This window comes from Oncorhynchus gorbuscha, linkage group LG19 (genome assembly GCF_021184085.1).
Source record: "Oncorhynchus gorbuscha isolate QuinsamMale2020 ecotype Even-year linkage group LG19, OgorEven_v1.0, whole genome shotgun sequence".
NCBI classification, from domain to species: Eukaryota; Metazoa; Chordata; class Actinopteri; order Salmoniformes; family Salmonidae; genus Oncorhynchus; species Oncorhynchus gorbuscha.
The window spans coordinates 44,942,775-44,964,389 of record NC_060191.1 but is presented as its reverse complement, the minus strand read 5'-3'; the positions used below and the strand labels follow the sequence as shown (position 1 = coordinate 44,964,389).

The following is a 21,615-nucleotide window of genomic DNA, read 5'->3' as shown; positions in this document are numbered from 1 at the left end:
CAGCTGACTGGATCTAACTGGATCTGTGCTCGGGTGTCTGAATAAATGTATATCTTTTCTCAGACATGAGTGCCCTATAGGCCTTTACAAATGTGAATGCAGTACTAAACAGACGTGTGCATTAAAGTACCTTTCCTATGAGGTAAATGATTTCACAGCCTCTGAAGCACACAGGCCTTCACTGACTCTTTAACCTCGGCCCTTATGAAGGATAACCTTATTGTTTTGGTTTGGGTGGAGAGGACCGCCACGTGCCACCACACCTTACCCCTCACCTCAAATTCTTTCCCCTTTCTATTTCCTAACCAAGATCCAGGGGGAGGAGGGAGATATTAGAGTGGAAACCACACCCCTGTTCCACCCTCACGAAACACAGCTATTAACCCCAGCGGTTCATGGTTCCAATAGCACAGAGGCACACAGAAACAGACTGACTGGCTCTGTGGTGTATGGGCAGCAGGCAGCAGGCTGAACGGTGGCCATACTGTAGCTCCACACAGCCAGCCACATTAATCAACACTTCCTTTCCCAGCCGGGCAAACACTGTGGAGATGGTTGCCATGGCAATGAAAGGCTGGCAAGCAGGAAGCGGACACACCTAAGGGATCGATGTGTGTGTGTGACTGGCCCAGGGTCTGGTCTTACTATCGTAGCTGAGGTTCAGTACAAGTAGATGTAGATGTGGCAAACTGTAGATAACACATACAAATGCATATTGTCTGTCTGCATTAATAAGGTATGCACCCTACCTCCAGCCATCTTAAAAGGCCAGCTGTTTTGGAGGATCTTCTGAAGCTCTCTCAGAGGACCCCAAACCCATCCATGCCAGCCACCACCCCTCTTCCCCTCCGTCTGGCTGGGCTGTGGGTGGCCTGAGTGGATGTCTTAAAATGTAACATGTTAGAAGCCCTCCTCTCCTCTCCCACCAGACACTCCCATCCTCAACTCCCATCCTCAATAAAGACATGTCTTCGTCCTCTCACAGTATCCTGAATCTGTGTATCCCAATGACATTCCCATATTGGGAAATAGCAGAAGTGCTCCGGATGTTGGAATTCATACAGGAAGGTAGCTTGTTTCAGTCCAACCCTTGTCTCTGCTCTGATATCTCTCCTCCGAGCTCAGTCAGGATTACACAGCTATTTCCAGTTCCTTATCTACGCAGGGACATCCCAATTCCATGGCCTAGTATACAGTCCGCAACTGTAGGTGTTATCAGTAGGCCCTGTGTCACTAAACCTTATACAAACCAAGTGTGTGTGTGTGTGTGTGTGTGTCTGTGTGTGTGTGTGTGTGTGTGTGTGTGTGTGTGTTTGTGCCATCTATAACTATAACCACTACTATTCTCTACAGTACTCTGACATTCCCTGCTCGGTCCCTTATCGCAGAGAGAGAGAGAGAGTTAGGTGGAAGGAGGGAGGGAGACTTCCCCCATAGAAGGCCTGTGGAATACCCTTGAGCTGACCTTCCTGCTTCACAGAGAACACAGGTAATGAATATTGACACAAGCGGATGACCCATACTGTAGATACAGCATGGTACTGAAGATACCATGTTTGACCCTTTCTCCCTTTCTGTCACCCCCCACACACATTCCAGACATGCCTTAGGGAGATAGAGGCCCCCAGGACAGTCACACAACGATAGCAGCAGCAGCTATTGTCTGTCAGGACCGAGAGGAGTGGCTTGGGTGTTAGCATGCCGAAGGAGCCTCACTGCTCTCCTCCTCTCTCTCAGACCACACACGAACAAACACGAACACACACACACACACACACACACACACACACACACACACACACACACACACACACACACACACACACACACACACACACACACACACACACACACACACACACACACACACACACACACACACACACACACACACACACACACGCAACAGACAAATAGACAAACTCAAGTAGACACAAATTTAAACAAGAGTGACTCAAAAGTGCTGACCTCAATAGGCAACAAACAGTGTGTGTGTCAGATTTGACAAGATTCCAGCATACTCTATAACCACATCTCTCCAGCCCTCTTCACACCTAACCACAAGCAGACAATCAACTATAAAACATTCATCAGAAGCAACATTCTCTATGCCTGGTTGTTGTCATGTAAAAAACAACTCCAATATGTAGCCTGTCAACATGCCAGTGCCAGACCTGGATGTAGCTTGTGGATCTGAAATCCTGCAGCGAGGAGTCATATGACACTGCAACAGCACCCTCTACTGGGCGAAACACAAAATCACCAAAACAAATGATCCATCTAATAGGCATGTCTTGTTTCCTGCCACATCCTTATACTCACAGGCCATAGACCAGGGGAGGACAACAGGGGCTCCTGGGTTTTATTTTGCTCCAACACACCTGATTAAACATAATCAATTAATCAGGATCTTCAATTTAGCTGTGTGAGTGCTGGTCCCTCCCAGACTGGAGTTGCCCAGCCCTGTTGTGTTTTACCATGCTCCTCCAGCTGCAGTGTTTTACCATGCTCCTCCAGCCCTGTTGTGTTTTACCATGCTCCCCCAGCCCTGTTGTGTTTTACCATGCTCCCCCAGCCCTGTTGTGTTTTACCATGCTCCTCCAGCCCTGTTGTGTTTTACCATGCTCCTCCAGCCCTGTTGTGTTTTACCATGCCACCCCAGCCCTGTTGTGTTTTACCATGCTCCTCCAGCCCTGTTGTGTTTTACCATGCTCCCCAGCCCTGTTGTGTTTTACCATGCTCCCCCAGCCCTGTTGTGTTTTACCATTCTCCTCCAGGTGCAGTGTGTTTTACCATGCTCCTCCAGCCCTGTTGTGTTTTACCATGCTCCTCCAGCTGCAGTGTTTTACCATGCTCCTCCAGCCCTGTTGTGTTTTAACATGCTCCTCCAGCCCTGTTGTGTTTTACCATGCTCCTCCAGCCCTGTTGTGTTTTACCATGCTCCTCCAGCCCTGTTGTGTTTTACCATGCTCCTCCAGCCCTGTTGTGTTTTACCATGCTCCTCCAGCCCTGTTGTGTTTTACCATGCTCCTCCAGCCCTGTTGTGTTTTACCATTCTCCTCCAGGTGCAGTGTGTTTTACCATGCTCCTCCAGCCCTGTTGTGTTTTACCATGCTCCTCCAGCCCTGTTGTGTTTTACCATGCTCCTCCAGCCCTGTTGTGTTTTACCATGCTCCTCCAGCCCTGTTGTGTTTTACCATGCTCCTCCAGCCCTGTTGTGTTTTACCATGCTCCTCCAGCCCTGTTGTGTTTTACCATGCTCCTCCAGCCCTGTTGTGTTTTACCATGCTCCTCCAGCCCTGTTGTGTTTTACCATGCTCCTCCAGCCCTGTTGTGTTTTACCATGCTCCTCCAGCCCTGTTGTGTTTTACCATGCTCCTCCAGCCCTGTTGTGTTTTACCATGCTCCCCCAGCCCTGTTGTGTTTTACCATGCTCCCCCAGCCCTGTTGTGTTTTACCATGCTCCCCCAGCCCTGTTGTGCATGCTCCCCCAGCCCTGTTGTGTTTTACCATGCTCCCCAGCCCTGTTGTGTTTTACCATGCTCCCCCAGCCCCATGTCCCCCAGCCCTGTGTTTTACCATGCTCCCCCAGCCCTGTTGTGTTTTACCATGCTCCCCAGCCCTGTTGTGTTTTACCATGCTCCTCCAGCCCTGTTGTGTTTTACCATGCTCCCCCAGCCCTGTTGTGTTTTACCATGCTCCTCCAGCCCTGTTGTGTTTTACCATTCTCCTCCAGGTGCAGTGTGTTTTACCATGCTCCCCCAGCCCTGTTGTGTTTTACCATGCTCCTCCAGCCCTGTTGTGTTTTACCATGCTCCCCCAGCCCTGTTGTGTTTTACCATGCTCCTCCAGCTGCAGTGTTTTACCATGCTCCTCCAGCCCTGTTGTGTTTTACCATGCTCCTCCAGCCCTGTTGTGTTTTACCATGCTCCTCCAGCCCTGTTGTGTTTTACCATGCTCCTCCAGCCCTGTTGTGTTTTACCATGCTCTTCCAGCTGCAGTGTTTTACCATGCTCCTCCAGCTGCAGTGTTTTACCATGCTCCTCCAGCCCTGTTGTGTTTTACCATGCTCCTCCAGCCCTGTTGTGTTTTACCATTCTCCTCCAGCTGCAGTGTTTTACCATGCTCCTCCAGCCCTGTTGTGTTTTACCATGCTCCTCCAGCCCTGTTGTGTTTTACCATGCTCCTCCAGCCCTGTTGTGTTTTACCATTCTCCTCCAGCTGCAGTGTTTTACCATGCTCCTCCAGCCCTGTTGTGTTTTACCATGCTCCTCCAGCCCTGTTGTGTTTTACCATGCTCCTCCAGCCCTGTTGTGTTTTACCATGCTCCTCCAGCCCTGTTGTGTTTTACCATTCTCCTCCAGCTGCAGTGTTTTACCATGCTCCTCCAGCCCTGTTGTGTTTTACCATGCTCCACCAGCCCTGTTGTGTTTTACCATGCTCCTCCAGCCCTGTTGTGTTTTACCATGCTCCTCCAGCCCTGTTGTGTTTTACCATGCTCCTCCAGCTGCAGTGTTTTACCATGCTCCTCCAGCCCTGTTGTGTTTTACCATGCTCCTCCAGCTGCAGTGTTTTAACATGCTCCTCCAGCTGCAGTGTTTTACCATGCTCCTCCAGCCCTGCAGTGTTTTACCATGCTCCTCCAGCCCTGCAGTGTTTTACCATGCTCCTCCAGCCCTGTTGTGTTTTACCATGCTCCTCCAGCCCTGTTGTGTTTTACCATGCTCCTCCAGCCCTGTTGTGTTTTACCGTGCTCTTCCAGCTGCAGTGTTTTACCATGCTCCTCCAGCTGCAGTGTTTTACCATGCTCCTCCAGCCCTGTTGTGTTTTACCATGCTCCTCCAGCCCTGTTGTGTTTTACCATTCTCCTCCAGCTGCAGTGTTTTACCATGCTCCTCCAGCCCTGTTGTGTTTTACCATGCTCCTCCAGCCCTGTTGTGTTTTACCATGCTCCTCCAGCCCTGTTGTGTTTTACCATGCTCTTCCAGCTGCAGTGTTTTACCATGCTCCTCCAGCTGCAGTGTTTTACCATGCTCCTCCAGCCCTGTTGTGTTTTACCATGCTCCTCCAGCCCTGTTGTGTTTTACCATTCTCCTCCAGCTGCAGTGTTTTACCATGCTCCTCCAGCCCTGTTGTGTTTTACCATGCTCCTCCAGCCCTGTTGTGTTTTACCATGCTCCTCCAGCCCTGTTGTGTTTTACCATGCTCCTCCAGCCCTGTTGTGTTTTACCATTCTCCTCCAGCTGCAGTGTTTTACCATGCTCCTCCAGCCCTGTTGTGTTTTACCATGCTCCACCAGCCCTGTTGTGTTTTACCATGCTCCTCCAGCCCTGTTGTGTTTTACCATGCTCCTCCAGCCCTGTTGTGTTTTACCATGCTCTGCCAGCTGCAGTGTTTTACCATGCTCCTCCAGCCCTGTTGTGTTTTACCATGCTCCTCCTGCTGCAGTGTTTTACCATGCTCCTCCAGCTGCAGTGTTTTACCATGCTCCTCCAGCCCTGTTGTGTTTTACCATGCTCCTCCAGCTGCAGTGTTTTACCATGCTCCTCCAGCCCTGTTGTGTTTTACCATGCTCCTCCAGCTGCAGTGTTTTAACATGCTCCTCCAGCTGCAGTGTTTTACCATGCTCCTCCAGCCCTGCAGTGTTTTACCATGCTCCTCCAGCCCTGCAGTGTTTTACCATGCTCCTCCAGCCCTGTTGTGTTTTACCATGCTCCTCCAGCCCTGCAGATTGACTGGGAGCTGAGAAGGAGTCAGGACTCCATGCAGCAGCACACAGCTGGAAGCAGCACAGTAACAGTATCATTTTAAACCGTCCCCTCGCCCATACCCGGGCGCGAACCAGGGACCCTCTGCACACATCGACAACAGTCACCCTCGAAGCATCGTTACCCATCGCTCCACAAAAGCCGTGGCCCTTGCAGAGCAAGGGGAACTACTACTTCAAGGTCTCAGAGCAAGTGACGTAACCGATTACAACGCTATTTAGCGCACACCGCTAACTAAGATAGCCGTTTCACTCACCCCCCTTTTGACCTTCCTCCGCAGCAACCAGTAATCCAGGTCAACAGCATCAATGTAACAGTATAATTTTAAACCCATCCCTCGAGCAAGGCGGAACCAGGGACCTTCTGCACACATCAACAACAGTCACCCTCGAAGCATCGTTACCCATCGCTCCACAAGAGCCGCGGCCCTTGCAGAGCAAGGGGAACTACTACTTCAAGGTCTCAGAGCAAGTGACGTAACCGATTGAAACGCTATTTAGTGCACACCGCTAACTAAGCTAGCCGTTTCACATCCGTTACACTAGCAGCAGTACATACTGTAGCTGGCAGCAGCACACAGCTAGCAGCAGCACACAGCTGGCAGTAGCACATAGCTAGCAGCAGCACACAGCTAGCAGCAGCACACAGCTGGCAGCAGCACACAGCTGGAAGCAGCACACAGCTGGCAGCAGCACACAGCTAGCATCAGCACACAGCTGGCAGCAGCACACAGCTAGCAGCAGCACACAGCTGGCAGCAGCACATAGCTAGCAGCGGCACACAGCTAGCAGCAGCACACAGCTAGCAGCAGCACATAGCTTAGTGCCACATTACCCCACTAATCTCTCCTTATCCCAGCATTCCTGCACACATATAATATTCCCCAAGTCCACCTGACACAGATAACTGTCGGATTACCGCATGACGCAATCCTCAGGGATCACAGAGAAAGCAGGAAAACAAGACAGTGAACATGTTCAACAACCCCCCCACACACAGCAGGGTGGGAGTCCTTTAGAACCTGGAGTCTGGAGATATATTGTGCTGTTGCAATTATTGCCCGTATAAATACCAGCTTTCTACTATCGGTGAAACCAACAATAGCACAGGCCCAGTGACCCACAACCTCTTTCCATGTCTGAGGGATTTTCACGCACCCCTTCATACAATATCTGGCTTGATTTGTCCCACCATGACTGACATCCTCACAACTGACACGCTTCCATGCTTCATCCTACACCATCCACCACCATGACTGACATCCTCACAACTGTCACACTTCCATGCTTCATCCTACACCATCCACCACCATGACTGACATCCTCACAACTGTCACACTTCCATGCTTCATCCTACACCATCCACCACCATTACTGACATCCTCACAACTGTCACACTTCCATGCTTCATCCTACACCATCCACCACCATGACTGACATCCTCACAACTGACACGCTTCCATGCTTCATCCTACACCATCCACCACCATGACTGACATCCTCACAACTGTCACAGAAATCGCAAACACACACAGACATGCCTGCATACATACACACAGACAAACGTCTCCACTCACTGAGGTGTAGGCGGTCTTTCCCAGGCTGTGGTTGTGATTGAGGTTCTGGTTCTCCTGCTCTCTGCTCTGCAGCCCCGCCAGGTGTCTCTCCAGAGCTGCCCAGTCCATGGTGGGCAGGGACTCTTCCTCCACAATCTCCTCCTCTCTGTATCCCCCATCCGTCCTCCTATTCCTCCTCCACCAACACCCCCTCCTCCAACGCCGCCTCTGACCCGGCTGGGCGCCTGTGGCTGGGCTTGGTGGCCCCCGTGCCCCTGGGTACTGGCCTGGTAGGGAGTGGGGCAGGATCAGGTTGCCATTCTGTTTCAGTTCCTCAGGCACGGCAGCAGCGAAGGTGGCTGTGTGTCCACTGTGAGCAGGAAGAGGTGGAGGCTTCACATCCTGGAACTCCTCGGCCAGGCTGCGGCTGTTCACGGGCTTCCTGAAGCCTCCGCCTGGCGCACCTACCACAACCCCACCCTCCTCCTGGCCAGGGGCCTGCTGGGAGCTGTAGTCCTCCCCGTACTCGCTCTTCCACTCCTCAATCACCTTCTTCTTGTACTCCTGGTAGTCCTCATCCTCCTCATAATCCTCATCCTCCAGGGTTGCCAGATCCAGGGAGGGAGAGGTTTTGTAGTCCCCTTCTAAGGTTGCCAGTTCCAGGGATGGGGAGGACTTGTAGTCCTCCAGGCATGCCAGGTCTAAGGAGGGAGAACAGGGTGTCACCTTGTTGGAGTTGGACTCGGAGCTGGAGCGACTGGAGGCGTCGCTCCCCAAGTCCATGCCATCCTCCCGGTAGTCCTGCAGTGGAGAGAGAAACAGGGATGGAGAGAAAGGTGGGAGAGAGGAGGAATGGAGAAAAATAGATATAAATAGAGGTAAGAAACAATGAGGTTGAAAAGAGAAATTATGATATTGAGATAAAGATAGAGGTTGAAAGAGAGAGAGAGAGGAAGAGAGGGACACAAACAGAGAATTTAGGGAAGTGTGCATACAGAGATTACTGTTGTGGTTTGAGACCAACAACCACAGAACACTTCCTGCCCCGGTAGAACTTCCTTCCTCTAAATTAATTTCCTTGGCACCGTTTCAGTCCCTGTCTGACGCACTTTCTCCTCTCCTCTCTGAGACAACCACTCCTTTCCTCCCTGAGACAATCTCTCTTCCCAGACACACTCTCTCCTCTCTGAGACAACCTCTCCTCCCAGACACACTCTCTCCACTCTGAGACAACCTCTCCTCCCAGACACACTATCTCCTCTCCTCCCTGAGACAATCTCTCTTCCCAGACACGCTCTCTCCTCTCTGAGACAACCTCTCCTCCCAGACACACTATCTCCTCTCCTCCCTGAGACAATCTCTCTTCCCAGACACACTCTCTCCTCTCTGAGACAACCTCTCCTCCCAGACACACTCTCTCCTCTCCTCCCTGAGACAACCTCTCCTCTCCTCCCTGAGACAACCTCTCCTCTCCTCCCTGAGACAACCTCTCCTCTCCTCCATGAGACAACCTCTCCTATCCTCCTTGAGACTTCCTCTCCTCTCCTCCCTGAGACAACCTCTCCTCTCATCCCAGGCACACTCTCTCCTCTCTGAGACAACCTCTCCTCCTCTCCTCTCCTCCCAAACACACTCTCTCTTCTCTTCTCCTCCCTGAGACAACCTCTCCTCTCCTCCCAGACACACTCTCTCTTCTCTTCTCCTCCCTGAGAAAATCTCGCCTCTCCTCCCTGAGACAACCTCTCCTCTCCTCCCAGAACTCTCTTTCTCTTCTCCTCCCTGAGACAACCTCTCCTCTCCTCCCAGACACACTCTCTTCTCTTCTCCTCCCTGAGAAAATCTTGCCTCTCCTCCCTGAGACAACCTCTCCTCTACTCCCTGAGACAAGCTCTCCTCTACCCCAGACAACTCTCTCTTCTCTTCTCCTCCCTGAGACAAACTCTCCTCTCCTCCCAGACACACTCTATCCTCTCCTACCTGAGACAACCTCTCCTCTCCTCTCTGAGACAACCTCTCCTCTCCTCCCAGATACACTCTCTCCTCTCCTCCCTGAGACAACCTCTCCTCTCCTCCCTGAGACAACCTCTCCTCTCCTCCCAGATACACTCTCTCCTCTCCTCCCTGAGACAACCTCTCCTCTCCTCCCTGAGACAACCTCTCCTCCCAGATACACTCTCTCCTCTCCTCCCTGAGACAACCTCTCCTCTCCTCCCTGAGACAACCTCTCCTCTCCTCCCTGAGACAACCTCTCCTCCATGACACAATCTCTCCTCTCTGAGACAACCTCTCCTCTCCTCCCTGAGACAACCTCTCCTCCATGACACAATCTCTCCTCTCTGAGACAACCTCTCCTCTCCTCCCTGAGACAACCTCTCCTCTCCTCCCTGAGACAACCTCTCCTCTCCTCCCTGAGACAACCTCTCCTCCATGACACAATCTCTCCTCTCTGAGACAACCTCTCCTCTCCTCCCTGAGACAACCTCTCCTCCATGACACAATCTCTCCTCTCTGAGACAAGCTCTCCTCTCCTCCCTGAGACAACCTCTCCTCCATGACACAATCTCTCCTCTCTGAGACAACCTCTCCTCTCCTCCCTGAGACAACCTCTCCTCCCGGACACAATCTCTCCTCCTGAGACAACCTCTCCTCTCCTCCCTGAGACAACCTCTCCTCCCGGACACAATCTCTCCTCCATGACACAATCTCTCCTCTCTGAGACAACCTCTCCTCTCCTCCCTGAGACAACCTCTCCTCCCGGACACAATCTCTCCTCCCTGAGACACTCTCTCCTCTCCTCCCTGAGACAACCTCTCCTCCATGACACAATCTCTCCTCTCTGAGACAACCTCTCCTCTCCTCCCTGAGACAACCTCTCCTCCATGACACAATCTCTCCTCCCAGACACACTCTCTCCTCTCCTATCTGAGACAACCTCTCCTCTCCTCCCTGAGACAACCTCTCCTCTCCTCCCTGAGACAACCTCTCCTCTCCTCCCTGAGACAACTTCTCCTCTCCTACCTGAGACAACCTCTCCTCTCCTCCCTGAGACAACCTCTCCTCTCCTCCCTGAGACAACCTCTCCTCTCCTACCTGAGACAACCTCTCCTCTCCTCCCTGAGACAATCTCTCCTCTCCTCCCTGAGACAACCTCTCCTCCATGACACAATCTCTCCTCCCAGACACACTCTATCCTCTCCTACCTGAGACAACCTCTCCTCTCCTCCCTGAGACAACCTCTCCTCTCATCCCAGACCCACTCTCTCCTCCCAGACAAACTCTCTCTCCTCCCAGACCCACTCTCTCCTCTTCTCCCAGACCCACTCTCTCCTCTCCTCTCAGACTGACTCTCTCCTCCTGTTTGTTCATATCTGAGGTTTGCATTGTAACAGCTGAGCCAGAGAGAGAGAGCAGTGATTTCTCCTATCATCACACGTATCACATAGTTTCCTATTTCCGATTGTTAATCAGAGGCAGATGCTGTCACAATGTATTTCCTTATCTGTGTCTTTGGCAAAGTCTTCCCAACAATAATGGTCAATGTGAGGAATACCAATCTCTTTCTCCAATCGTCCCGAGGTGAATGCCACTGCCATGGCTTTATATATAAACATGCACTGCAGTGGGTGTGAGTGACTTAAACGGATGAGTCCAGGGTGGCTGTCTAACCTTGACTGTCTGCAGTGTGAGGCCACAGTGTGTTGCTCGTGTTGCCCAGTGCCAGAGCAATCACTGTCTGATTGATTACCAACTTAATGAAAATGCCCACTTTGTTTATGGGCCTCCACAAATCTCAGCGTGACCTGAACCTCTTTGGGTGTTTTCGCCTCTTATTTTCAGCGGCCGCATTATCATAGCGCCTGGCATCACTTTTAAAAGTTAATGAAAAACAAGCAGCAGCGATTTATTCAAAGTCACAACTGGAAAAAACGAATTGTTATGCATCCAACACACCGAGACTGATTGGTTGATTTGATTTGGTCTTGTTCATTTTGAAATACACCAAAGAATGGAGTTCACAACGTGTTGATGAAATGATTGCAATACATTTGAATACAAAAATGGCAAACCCTGACATTAAAAACAATCAGTACAAAACCACCAACGGAGACAAGCACCTCAACAGTAACGCTTTTTCCCCCACCAACCACATTCGATAAGACTCATCTTAAAGGGATTACTTAGCATGCTAGTAGATACCCATAGACTTCCAAGAATTGCGCTAACGCTAGTTAGCATTGGCTGGGGAAACGACCTCTTAACCTCCTTCATACTGGACACAGAGACATAAACGTGGTATCCACTAGTTAATATTTAAGGTCTGCTTATAACTATGTAATAACGGTTAATATGCAGTTTATAAGCAGACCTGCAGATGAAACGATACCAGCACCTAATCTATACACAGCACACCTAACTTTATGTCTGTCTTCACTGATGTTAGTCGCCAGTTGAATGAATCTACCCAGTGATTCAAAACTGTGACTCAACTCCTTAAAGGGGTTCAATTTATTGATGCAGTGCAACTATACAGAACACAACTTCAATTCAGACCTAATGAACCTTTTTCTTATGGAACATGGACCATTGTTCAGGCTGGCAACAGTCGAGCTGTTGGCAATAGTGGCTCACTGTAACTCACACTCTCGCAAAATGACAATGTTTCGTTACATTGATTTTATATTGTGAATGTGGACTATTTTAACAAGGACAACATCTGAAAAGGGGGTTGACACACCGATTGATAGCTTGCACCTCGTGTCAATGTCGTAGTAGGCTAGTTGACATCTAGGCGGGGGGACATATGCGCGCATCCTGCACCTCGCCCCATATCCCCGAGTCCAGTCACGTTTGTGATTAAGATTCGAGATCAGAATGTTGTGTAGGCTACATGTGACACATCGCCTACACGAGGTCACGAATCCATGCGCAGGCGTTTAAAGAGTGGTGCGCGTTCGTTACAATGTGGCTACAATGATCCATCCGGTTGCTTTTATTCGAAAGTCTGCCTGCCATTCCAAGATGATTCAAAAACGATTATATTAGCCTACTCTGTACATTATAACTAAGAAGCTAGATAAGGGATCATGGCGTGTTTCCTTTAGCTCCAGCCATTAAAGTAGGCTACCACTTTAGCCTGCAGTGGGGAAGCCGTGGGAATCCGTTTTAAATCTCAACCTGCGAGTCGTTAAAAGGGCAACGGCTCAATTTGTGGGAATGAGTGTAGCCTCTCTGTATAATTCTAAAAAGAATAGAACAGCTCTAGCCCTATCAAACACGTCGGAATTAAAGTGACGCTTCCAGCTCCTGTATTATCATATTAATACACTGTTTGGCGTCGGTTCATTTGAGTCCGTGTAAAATGTGTAGCCTTATTATTTAAAGTGATTCAGAAGGAGAAAAATCCCGTCAAGACATCCGGGCGGGGGAGCGGTGGGCCCCGCTTTGTTTCATCCTCTCTCCGATTAACCTCGTAGCCCACACTGGGTGGATTTGGCCGTACAATACATGCAAATTCACAGCTGCGCGGAACCCCACCCCGAAAGCAAGGCGGGTGTTTTGGGTTTAATTCGTGTCTTGGAGGGGACACTGGCCACAATAATAAACCCCTGTCGTTTTAATGTACTTTTGAATAAGCTACAAAACCAGTTTGCACTTGCTTATTAGGCTAAATGGTCATTGCATTTAACGCCTATGCCTCATGGTGTCATTTAGGCTACCCAAACCTCTGCTCTGTGCAATAGCCCACCCGCTGTGGTAAAGTGTGTTCAGTCGATGCCAATTAATACAAACCTTTAATGCAGGTAAATACTGTATCAACTTCATAAACAGATAGAGGGCAAATAGCCATCTGCAGAGTCATTCATCCTCAAATGATGTAATGTTCCCAAAAAGTAACCGGAAAACCTCATATCCCCCGGCAACAGCGGTGACAGTACCATCCAATTTCACAACGCAGATGACAACCAAAATAACGAGTCCACACTGACGACAGGGTTCCTATCAATAGACCACACTGCACTACATATCAATAAACACTGTTTACCCCTCCATGGTTAGGCTGATATAGGCTATTGAATAAGACAGCCGATATCCTATAATAAACCAGCTCAAGTACCGACTGTACTAATGATAGTCTACTAACCTGCAAACGCCCTATATTAAAATGTCTGAATGACAGAAAACAGCCTATTCTAAATAAATCTAGTATGACCGATGACCTATAGAAGACATAAATTAAGGTAACGCAAATAGCCCAGCCTATGGGTTGAATAGTCATCACAACAAACACAGCACCAATACTTACTGTCATTTTCTCTGTAAGATCTCTTGTCTCAAGACATTTTAAAGTCAATACCAGTCAACAATTGGGTCTTTATTTGTCAGTACACTCGGGAGATGGTGAGGATATTATCCGCTACCCGGAGATATTAGAGAAAGCCGGTAGATTGTTGAGAGCGTATGCCAGTCCAGTCATTGCTCTGTGTGTATCCGCCGCGGAGCCCAACCCTTGAGCCCTCCCGAGAATGAGTTTAAAAAAAAGACACGTTAAAATAGATGAGTTAAAAAAGAATTGCGCGCTCCCAGATCGCCTCTTCTCTATTATTTCCCGGTACAGACGTCAAACGTCGCTTCTACTGTTCAGCGCATGCACACACAAACTCACAGAGTGATTGGCGAGAGAATGTGAATGTGTCTCTCTCCGCGCGTTTTTGTCGTCCGCACAAGTCAGCCTCGCACGTATCTCTGCTTTCCAGTGCATTCAACGTAACGCTCACACACTATCCCTGCCACAGCGGCGTCTCAACTTCTCCAGCGCTCTATCCCAGCAGGCTGCTCTGAGGACAAACTGACGACAGAACAGTAGCCCTGCCTTCTGCACTCACTGACCTTGCGAATGGTATATTGAGGGAAAGAGCCAGAGAGAGAAATATAGGCAGAGAGAGAGAGAGAGAGAGAGAGAGAGAGAGAGAGAGAGAGAGAGAGAGAGAGAGAGAGAGAGAGAGAGAGAGAGAGAGATGAGAAAGAAAGAGCCCAACACTATATCTAGTTGAATAATTCAAGATGCCCTGGTGCTCTGAATAGGTTTGGAACAGTTTCTGTCACACTGTGAATACATAAACTATAAGCAGCCTTGGACATCTCAAGGATACTGCTGTCATGTCCTTTGTAACTGAAGTGCTGTGTTGAGGAACATAAAGATAGATCAAGTCATCTGGACAGACCTGTGTTTTGGCCCAGAGGGTTGTGGTCTGTTTTGTTACCAAGCTCTGTTTAGTCTCAGTCTTTTGCCAGACTGCCATGCAGTAGGGTGGCACTGGGCAGCACTGTCCACAGAATTCATTGGCTGTGTCTTAAATCACACCCTATTCCATATAGTGCCCTACTTTTGGCTAGAGTCCTCTGACATCTCCATCTCACTTTTGGCCAAGGCCTATTCTCCATATGGTGCACTACCTCTATCCAAAAGTAATAAAGAACAGCCACTGGGCAAAAACTGGTTGAATCAATATTATTTCCAAGTCCATTTAATCCCCAAAAAATCAATGTGAGGACGTTGAATCAACGTGGGAAACGAATAGGTTTTGCAAAAAAAAAATCATCAACGTACGGACATTTAGTCTTTTTTTCCCACCCGTCTTTTACCCTTAATCCAAATGACATGGTGGAATGTTTTGTTGATTTCACGTTGAGTTCACAAGTCGTAGTTGAACTGATGTCTGTGCTCAGTGGGTAAAATGTCACCTGAGATTTACCACTGTTGAGTGCACATATGGACAGCTGCACTCACAGGGTTGAGACAGGATTAACACAAACATGTTATTCCTCTGACATGTTAATATACACAGAAGAAAAATATAAACGCCACATGTAAAAAAAATCAAACACATTTTCCATACGCACAAAAAGCTTATTTCTCTCAAATGTTGGGGAGAAATGTATTTACATTCCTGTTAGTGAGAATTTATCCTTTGCCAAGATAATCCATCCACCTGACAGATGTGGCATCTCATGAAGCTGATTTCAACTGCATAATTATTACACAGCTGCACCTTGTGCTGGGGACAATAAAGGGCCACTTTAAAATGTGCAGTTTTGTCATACAACACAATGCCACTGATGTCTCAGGTTTTGAGGGAGTGTCCACCAGAGCTGTGCAGTTTTGTTATACAACACAATGCCACTGATGTCTCAAGTTTTGAGGGAGTGTCCACCGGAGCTGTGCAGTTTTGTCATACAACACAATGCCACTGATGTCTCAAGTTTTGAGGGAGTGTCCACCAGAGCTGTTGCCAGATCATTGAAATGAACATTGTTTTAGAAAATTTGGCAGTACGTCCAACCGGCCTCACAATCGCAGACCACGTGTAACCATGCCAACCCAGAAGCTCCACATCAGGCTTCTTCACCTGCGGGATCATCTGTGGAGGTTCAGGGGGGATGCTGAGGAGTATTTATGTCTGTAATAAAGCCCTTTTGTGGGGAAAAACTCATTGTGGGTGAGCCTGGCTGCACCTCTGCCCAGTCATGTGAAATCCATAGATTAGGGCCTAATTAATGTATTTCAATTGACTGATTTCCTTATATTAACCGTAAGTCAGTCAAATCTTAAAAATTGTTGCATGTTGTGTTTATAATTTCATCAGTACAGCATTTTCAGACATGGGTATCAAATTAAGACTCAGAGCATTACAACCACCGATAACACACATATGCTGCACGGCCCAGATTTAAACCTCTAAACATAGTTTATTGGAGGAGGATGGGAGCGGTGTGCAGATATATAAATATATAATAGCAGCACAAAGGATTACGGCCTGGTAATGAAAGAGCACTACTTCAAAGACCCCTCACTGAGACACTCTCCTCGCTACAGAGGGGACACCACCATCAGGGATCTCCCCAAAGAGAGATGCAGCGGGGGCCCTATCGCTATCTCCCCGTCACACCCCCCCCATTCCCATATTTCCCACTTCCCCCACTTCTCATCAGACAGATCCCCCAAACGCCAATTGGTCACAGAGGCAGTGAGCTACCAGATAGTTAAATGCCTTTAGGGAAGCTGGGACACTTTTGGGTTCCTCATCTAGTGAGGAACGTGATGTGGGTGAGTTAACAGTCTCACCAGGCAATTAGCTTGTCAACAGGAGGCTAATCTAGTGTGTTTTAGTCCTCTACACACCCCCCCCCCAACACTTACAACCCCACACCCTCAACTGCGATACCCAACCTTCTTGAAGTTCCTTTATTACCTCCCTTCAAGTAAAGGCCATAGCAATTATTTGATCCAAAATGGCTCTCTGCCCTTTACAAATTGGACCAGAAAACATCTGTGAAGCGTCAGAGAAGATCTTCAACGACATGATAGAGATGTCCATGTCAGTTCACGCAGAAGGCTTTTGATCGATGTCTTCAACCCATCTTCAAAAGAAGACCGTACTGCAGATGACTTTTACTGTACTTTTTTGATTTAGGACAGGCGGTCAAAGGAAGTTCACCAGTCAACATCACACAGTACGGCTCACCCCAGGTACCTCAACCCTGTTGTGTTTCTATCACTGTGCCCTGCAGTGCCAATGAACAGTGAGGTGGCTATGAAACTGCCAGCCAACAGGCCTCACCCGTCATATGGGCGCTCGGAGGGGCACAGAATTCATCCCAGATCTACCTGGAACTGCCTACCTGCCAATCACCCAGAGCCGGGCTGCATGGTGAAACTATCTATCTGACAGATATCACTGAGGTCCTATTACTGACAGAGAGATAAGGGCTAGAAAAAAACACTTTCAGGTAATACTCGGAAAAACAGAGAACATATTCATTCCTCTGCTTATATCCGTCTCACAGGCGTTTAAAAAACAGACCGCCTGACAGTCGTTGAGAAATGGAAGCTGTCTGCCTCGTCAGGAACTCACCCACTCTGACGGAGGAACACAGACAGTGACCTTGGAGGCTTCCACACAGTGAGAACAGTCTCTCTCTCTCTCTCTCTCTCTCTCTCTCTCTCTCTCTCTCTCTCTCTCTCTCTCTCTCTCTCTCTCTCTCTCTCTCTCTCTCTCTCTCTCTCTCTCTCTCTCTCTCTCTCTCTCTCTTTTTCTTTCATGTCAGAAGAGCAGGAATAAAAAGAACCCCCTTGAAGTAAGACGAGTTGAACCCCACAACAGACACTGAACCGTCAAAAACAGGACTGGACATGGCTGTGGTACAACCCTCAAGCCTTGAGTGGGGAAATAACCTGTTAGGTTAGGAGACACTAAATCCCACATGGGGACTCTAACAACCCTCTCCTCTCAGGTCACAATCTCCTGCTATGTCTAGTTAGGCAGATGGCTAAAAAAAATCCAGACCCGAGACTGGTACAGAGCAACGGTCCCCAGATACCAACTACCTCTACCCCAAGATACCAAATACCTCTACCCCCAGATACCAACTACCTCTACCCCAAGATACCAAATACCTCTACCCCCAGATACCAACTACCTCTACCCCAAGATACCAAATACCTCTACCCCCAGATACCAACTACCTCTACCCCAAGATACCAAATACCTCTATCCCCAGATACCAACTACCTCTACCCCAAGATACCAAATACCTCTACCCCCAGATACCAACTACCTCTACCCCAAGATACCAAATACCTCTACCCCCAGATACCAACTACCTCTACCCCAAGATACCAAATACCTCTACCCCCAGATACCAAATACCTCTACCCCCAGATACCAACTACCTCTACCCCCAGATAACCAACTACCTCTACCCCAGATACCAACTACCTCTACCCCCAGATACCAACTACCTCTACCCCCAGATAACCAACTACCTCTACCCCCAGATACCAACTACCTCTACCCCCAGATACCAACTACCTCTACCCCCAGATAACCAACTACCTCTACCCCAGATACCAACTACCTCTACCCCCAGATACCAACTACCTCTACCCCCAGATAACCAACTACCTCTACCCCCAGATACCAACTACCTCTACCCCCAGATAACCAACTACCTCTACCCCCAGATACCAACTACCTCTACCCCCAGATACCAACTACCTCTACCCCCAGATAACCAACTACCTCTACCCCCAGATAACCAACTACCTCTACCCCCAGATACCAACTACCTATACCCCCAGATACCAACTACCTCTACCCCAAGATACCAAACACCAAAACCCTGTGGGAGCATTGGGAGAGGGAGGCAGGCTGTCATTGATGAATATCAGATGTCCACAATGGAGATCTGATCTTTGACTGGCTAAACGACTCACTGGTACTGAATATCAACAGGGTATGTGAAAGACAGGTATTCAGCTTAACCATGTGACAATTGCCTCTGTGTTAAAACCTTGTGAGTTTAGAGAAAGCGGGTGAGTGTTGTGTGTGTGTGTGTGTGTGTGTGTGTGTGTGTGTGTGTGTGTGTGTGTGTGTGTGTGTGTGTGTGTGTGTGTGTGTGTGTGTGTCATGTTGTTTCATGCAGGATGGGTTAGCTGAGGAAAGCTGCTTACATTTAGGTTGACGATTAACACCTGATTCTATCAATGTAGCATTTGATATGATGAACAACGTTAGCCGTTAATGAAGTGTGAAATGAGTTGCTAGAAAAACACAAAGTGGCATATTTTTTTTCCCTGAACAGTGTGGAAAGTCATTCATTAGATTCATTAAGATGACAAGCCCATCAGACTCCAAACAGGAGCCTATCTGCGGAGTGTTCTTTCCTGGGTGAAATATAATTGGAATGCTGAGTTTGTGTAATATGTCTTTGTTTTAATAGGAGTGAATCAGTCACCCAGCCACAGTGCTCCACATCTATCTTGTGTCTGCAGACCTTATAAACCCTTAACAGAATGGCCACATCTATCTGCAGGTCTGCACTGCCACCAGCCTACAGAGGACAGACAGGAGATAATACGAAAGGAGTAGAATTCATGTGGAATGATGGTGTTGATGCAAGAAGGATCTTAATTGAAAATAAATGGTACATTTTCATTTTTGAATTTGAATTTCCGTTTATCTCCTCAACTGACTGAATGGAAATAGAATTGACATTTACCCTGCCCTGTAAGGATACAACCAGTGAAGTTTGAGAGAGTTTGCTCATTAACTTCCTGAGTTATAATTGTAAGTTGTGACCTGAGTCATCAGTGTGACAGGAGAGATCAGGATCGGCGTAGGAGCAGAAGATGGAAGCCCACTTCAGGCTGATTACATCAAACTGAAGGCTACTGCTAATTAGAGGGAAGGCAGGGGATGGTAATTAACTAAAGTAGCCAAGCCAGGAGAGGCCTCCTGTGGGAGGGGGAGAAATATAGGCCCGGGTCTGCATGGTCCCTCAGGGTCTTTAACCCTGTACCAAAGTGGAGAGAACTCAACGTTTTATTGTTAGGCTCCTGATACTTCCCAGTTTAACATCCTCTCACCCGCCTCTCTCTCCTTCCCTCTCTCCCTGTCTCTCTCTCCTTACCTCTCTCTCCTTCCCTCTCTCCCTGCCTCTCTCTCCTTCCCTCTCTCCCTGTCTCTCTCTCCTTCCCTCTCTCCCTGCCTCTCTCTCCTTCCCTCTCTCCTTGTCTCTCTCTCCTTCCCTCTCTCCCTGCCTCTCTCCCCTTCCCTCTCTCCCTGCCTCTCTCTCCTTCCCTCTCTCCCTGTCTCTCTCTCCTTACCTCTCTCCCTGTCTCTCTCTCCTTCCCTCTCTCCCTGTCTCTCTCTCCTTCCCTCGCTCCCTGTCTCTCTCTCATTCCCTCTCTCCCTGCCTCTATCTCCTTCCATCTCTCCCTGCCTCTCTCTCCTTCCCTCTCTTCCTGCCTCTCTCTCCTTCCCTCTCTCCCTATCTCTCTCTCCTTCCCTCTCTCCCTGCCTCTCTCTCCTTCCCTCTCTCCCTGTCTCTATCTCCTTCCCTCTCTCCCTGTCTCTCTCTCCTTCCCTCTCTCCCTGCCTCTCTCTCCTCCCCTCTCTCCTTGTCTCTCTCTCCTTCCCTCTCTCCCTGCCTCTCTCTCCTTCCCTCTCTCCCTGCCTCTCTCTCCTTCCCTCTCTCCCTGTCTCTCTCTCCTTACCTCTCTCCCTGTCTCTCTCTCCTTCCCTCTCTCCCTGTCTCTCTCTCCTTCCCTCTCTCCCTGTCTCTCTCTCCTTCCCTCTCTCCCTGCCTCTCTCTCCTTCCCTCTGTCCCTGTCTCTCTCTCCTTCCCTCTCTCCCTGTCTCTCTCTCCTTCCCTCTCTCCCTCTCTCTCTCTCCTTCCCTCTCTCCCTGCCTCTCTCTTCTTCCCTCTCTCCCTGCCTCTCTCTCCTTCCCTCTCTCCCTGTCTCTCTCTCCTTACCTCTCTCCCTGTCTCTCTCTCCTTCCCTCTCTCCCTGTCTCTCTCTCCTTCCCTCTCTCCCTGTCTCTCTCTCCTTCCCTCTCTCCCTGTCTCTCTCTCCTTACCTCTCTCCCTGTCTCTCTCTCCTTCCCTCTCTCCCTGTCTCTCTCTCCTTCCCTCTCTCCCTGTCTCTCTCTCCTTCCCTCTCTCCCTGTCTCTCTCTCCTTCCCTCTCTCCCTGTCTCTCTCTCCTTCCCTCTCTCCCTCTCTCTCCTTCCCTCTCTCCCTGTCTCTCTCTCCTTCCCTCTCTCCCTCTCTCTCCTTCCCTCTCTCCCTGTCCTTCTCTCCCTGTCTCTCTCTCCTTCCCTCTCTCCCTGTCTCTCTCTCCTTCCCTCTCTCCCTGTCTCTCTCTCCTTCCCTCTCTCCCTGTCTCTCTCCTTCCCTCTCTCCCTGCCTCTCTCTCCTTCCCTCTCTCCCTGTCTCTCTCCCCTTCCCTCTCTCCCTGTCCTTCTCTCCCTGTCTCTCTCTCCTTCCCTCTCTCCCTGTCTCTCTCTCCTTCCCTCTCTCCCTGTCTCTCTCTCCTTCCCTCTCTCCCTGTCTCTCTCTCCTTCCCTCTCTCCCTGTCTCTCTCCTTCCCTCTCTCCCTGCCTCTCTCTCCTTCCCTCTCTCCCTGTCTCTCTCTCCTTCCCTCTCTCCCTGTCCTTCTCTCCCTGTCTCTCTCTCCTTCCCTCTCTCCCTGTCTCTCTCTCCTTCCCTCTCTCCCTGTCTCTCTCTCCTTCCCTCTCTCCCTGCCTCTCTCTTCTTCCCTCTCTCCCTGTCTCTCTTACAGACGTCATAGTTAGAATATACAGAATAGTATCAAAATGATTTCTTCAAAAGGCTGAGACTCACTCTCACTCTATCAACTAGGGTTGCAAAGGGAGAGTTTATTACTGGAAACTTTGAAAGTTTAACAGTAAACTACCAGAATGTTGGTATCTTTCAAGGATTTTATGTA

General features: G+C 49.2%; 1 protein-coding gene across 1 annotated transcript in view; it reads right to left on the bottom strand.

Annotated features, from left to right (window-relative positions):
• LOC124004896 (IQCJ-SCHIP1 readthrough transcript protein-like) overlaps window positions 1-21,615 on the bottom strand; it is a 396,927-nt gene that overhangs the window by 56,684 nt on the left and 318,628 nt on the right. Inside the window, exons 8-9 of the mRNA XM_046313718.1 lie at window positions 7,557-8,124; window positions 7,345-7,439 (exon numbers count right to left, since the gene is read on the bottom strand). Coding sequence (XP_046169674.1) covers window positions 7,345-7,439; window positions 7,557-8,124 — 663 coding nt within the window. The remainder of the gene's footprint in view (window positions 1-7,344; window positions 7,440-7,556; window positions 8,125-21,615) is intronic.